The 3,057-nt window shown below is 35.5% G+C and overlaps 1 protein-coding gene across 1 annotated transcript in view; it reads left to right on the top strand.

The window, feature by feature from the left end:
• Positions 1-854: 854 nt before the first annotated feature.
• LOC106872869 (cilia- and flagella-associated protein 69) overlaps positions 855-3,057 on the top strand; it is a 20,730-nt gene continuing 18,527 nt past the window's right edge. The window contains exons 1-3 of the mRNA XM_014920020.2: positions 855-927; positions 1,756-1,942; positions 2,376-2,474. Coding sequence (XP_014775506.1) covers positions 1,900-1,942; positions 2,376-2,474 — 142 coding nt within the window. The 5' untranslated portion in view covers positions 855-927; positions 1,756-1,899. The remainder of the gene's footprint in view (positions 928-1,755; positions 1,943-2,375; positions 2,475-3,057) is intronic.

The following is a 3,057-nucleotide window of genomic DNA, read 5'->3' as shown; positions in this document are numbered from 1 at the left end:
TAATCTCTGAAACTTATGTTATACACAAGAAATTAATCCCTGTATTAAATTGAAACTAATTTGCTGGATAATTAAATTTTCTTTTAAATTATTTTAATGAAATACATTGATAGCCAAGTAAAATATATCGGGTTGGCCAAAAGTCACCTGACAGTAAATCAAAACCATTTAATTCCAAGATTTATTTATGTTTACCAACTGAATGGATTTAATAAAAGCATCTAAATACGAAACCTCATGAAAATTCTTCAAACTGAAGTCCTTCTTGAGCGACACCATTTTTCCATTCGAGTCAATACAGAATTACAGAGAGTATTTATAGAATTTTGATTTACTGTCGGGTGACTTTTGGCCAACCCTGTATATTAACATATAATGAAATTATTGTGTATAGTGCTCAGGTGCACTGCAACTCATCAAAGGTGTATGTACGGTACGTAGAATTATGTACGAGTCATGATATACATGTGTGCATGCGTATGGGGGGTGAGGATATGAGGTGTAGTGTTGGCAAATTTCAGGAAGAGGTTTTAAAGGATGCAATGTCTCAGCAGCTAACAACTGATGCAGGAAGTTTGTTCTATTCTTCAGTAACTCTGAGTGTGAAAAAATGCTTCTGAAAGTCATGGGAGCTGTGCTGTTCTCTGACTGTGTAGGCACGCCCACATGTAGGAGTTCCCATAAGGAGCTCAAACAGGTGCTCAAGGTGGTTGTTGGCACGAGGACTCATTAATTAAGCATCTGTGACCGAATTAAATAAATGCAAACAGCCAGACTAGATACAAATAAACGTTCAGTAAATCGATGTTAAATTTGAAATGTAGTTCAAATGATGAATATTTGTTTCTTTTTTTTTTTTAGAGACAACTCTACCAGCGACATGCTCATTCTTTACAGAAAATAGTCAAAGACTACAAGGATGGATTTGTATCCTTTCCATTGGAATCTTTTGCTTTTATTTGATTAGATTTCTGGGAAGAACTTCCTTTGTGTTTCAAGTAATTTTCTGTATAATCAAAGTTTTAATTATCATCATCATTTTTTAACGTCCGCTTTCCATGCTGGCATGGGTTGGCAGTTTGACTGAGGACTGGCAAGCCAGGAGGCTGCACCAGGCTCCAATCTGGTTTGGCAAGGTTTCTACAGCTGGATAGAATAAGTACTAAGCTTAGAAAGAATAAGTCCTGGAGTTGATTTGTTTGTCTAAAACTGGTGCCACAGTCAAATGACTGAAACAAGTAATAGAGTACCTCAAATATATTGATCCCGCTTTTATGCCATCAGACACAATAGTTAAACATGATTTTAGATGTATTGGGGAAGTACTTAGTGATTTGACCAAATTCATGTACGACAACCAAATTAGCTCACAACCATTTATTTGGTAATTCTTTTCTTTTTTTTATGCGCATATAATCTAATACAGTGGAATCTTGGTTTACAAATTTAATTCATTCCTGATGTCTGTTTGTCACCTGAGATGTTTTTTAAACCGACAATATTTTGTCCCATAGAAAATTCATGAGAAGGTTTGACAAATTTGAGCAGGGATTTAAAAGCTAGGAACCAATTGATGCTCTTCTGCAGATACTCCCAGTTTGTTGCCAGCTTGCGTGTTCATTACTCAAGGTACTGTTGATCACCTGAGATATATTTCATGCTTGAAAAGTTGTTTGTAAACCATGCGTGAGTGATGAGAAGCATTGATAAACTGAGTTCCACCTTACATTGATATGAAACCTTAAAGCATTTTAGCTCCTCAAAGATTTACTTGAAGTTGTCAGTATATTGAATATCTGCTGTGATCGATTCGAAGAAGATGACGCTTATAAAAAACCCTTGCAACAAATTTTGAGTGTGTGCGGTTTGCCTTTCTTGAAGGAGAAAGCATCGGACGAAATGACCCATAATGATCTAGCTATGATGGCGTTTTGTCAAATCGGTAAGAGAACATCGTCTTATACCCTGTGTTTGTGTTTGGTTCTTTCTTTTACAATCTTGGTGCAATTGGTAAATTGATGTGGTTGGCATCTTTCATTTGCTGTGTGTTCCTTGTTTTTTAGATGAAAAACATCAAAACCTGGATGGAGTTTAAAGTTATACCCAGGTGTCTATATCTGCTCATTAGTATGGAGGTACCTAAAGTGATTAGCCAAAGCATGGTACATGTACCAGGTTATACTTTCCCTTGAGTGCCCTAGTGTGATTTGTAGACCACAAAGAGTTGTTTGAAACTGGTTTTATTTGATCAGGAAGTATCTAGGTTTACAGTAAAAAGCGAACAAAAACAAATGGAACACCAACTACAATAAAACAAAAAACAAAAAAAGGAAGTTGAAGACCTAGACCCCTATTTTGCTTTCTTTGTGTTGTAGGTTATCTGATGAGAGTGCCATGTTTGGAATCCCGCAAACAGATCTGCATCAATTTACTGAACCTCTACACTGATGACATCCCAAATCCTAATTTAGTCAGTAAGTATCACATTTCCTCCTCTTTTCAACCACCCCCCAAATACCATTACAAAAACAAAGGAAGAATTATGCACGTGTGTGTGTATAGGGTGTGGTGAATATATTGTCATCTAAATTATGCAAAGATGGAGAGAACACTGATATCTCATTTTAGCAGATATATTTACCAAAATGCCAAGCAGTACAGCATGTCATTTCCAATTTTCTAGCTGAGTGAATTGCATCATGGTACTGTTTTTCTCACAGATGGTGCCCAACTGACCCTACCATACTGTGTAGTTGACAAAATCAAAAACAAACAATGTGCATGTGTGTAATTAAAAATATAAAATGGTGACAATTTACTCATTGTACCCTGTGTGTGTGTGTATATAAAATAAATTTTCTGTTTCAATTAGTTTCGAAAATTAAACTGGTGTTTGAAACGTAACATCGTTTTGAGGAAGAAGGTTCTAATTCAAATCTGTTTAAAACAAGAAGTTCGTATTGTAGAACTAAAAGTAGTTTCAGCCGATTTATCAAGCAAAGAGTTGGAAGGAAGTTAAAATTTGATTCTGTTTTCATTTGACTATAATTGATATTT

The sequence above is a fragment of the Octopus bimaculoides genome, chromosome 18 (genome assembly GCF_001194135.2).
Source record: "Octopus bimaculoides isolate UCB-OBI-ISO-001 chromosome 18, ASM119413v2, whole genome shotgun sequence".
Classification (NCBI taxonomy): Eukaryota; Metazoa; Mollusca; class Cephalopoda; order Octopoda; family Octopodidae; genus Octopus; species Octopus bimaculoides.
The sequence above is the reverse complement of the archived record's forward strand: the minus strand, read 5'-3'. Positions and strand labels throughout refer to the sequence as shown.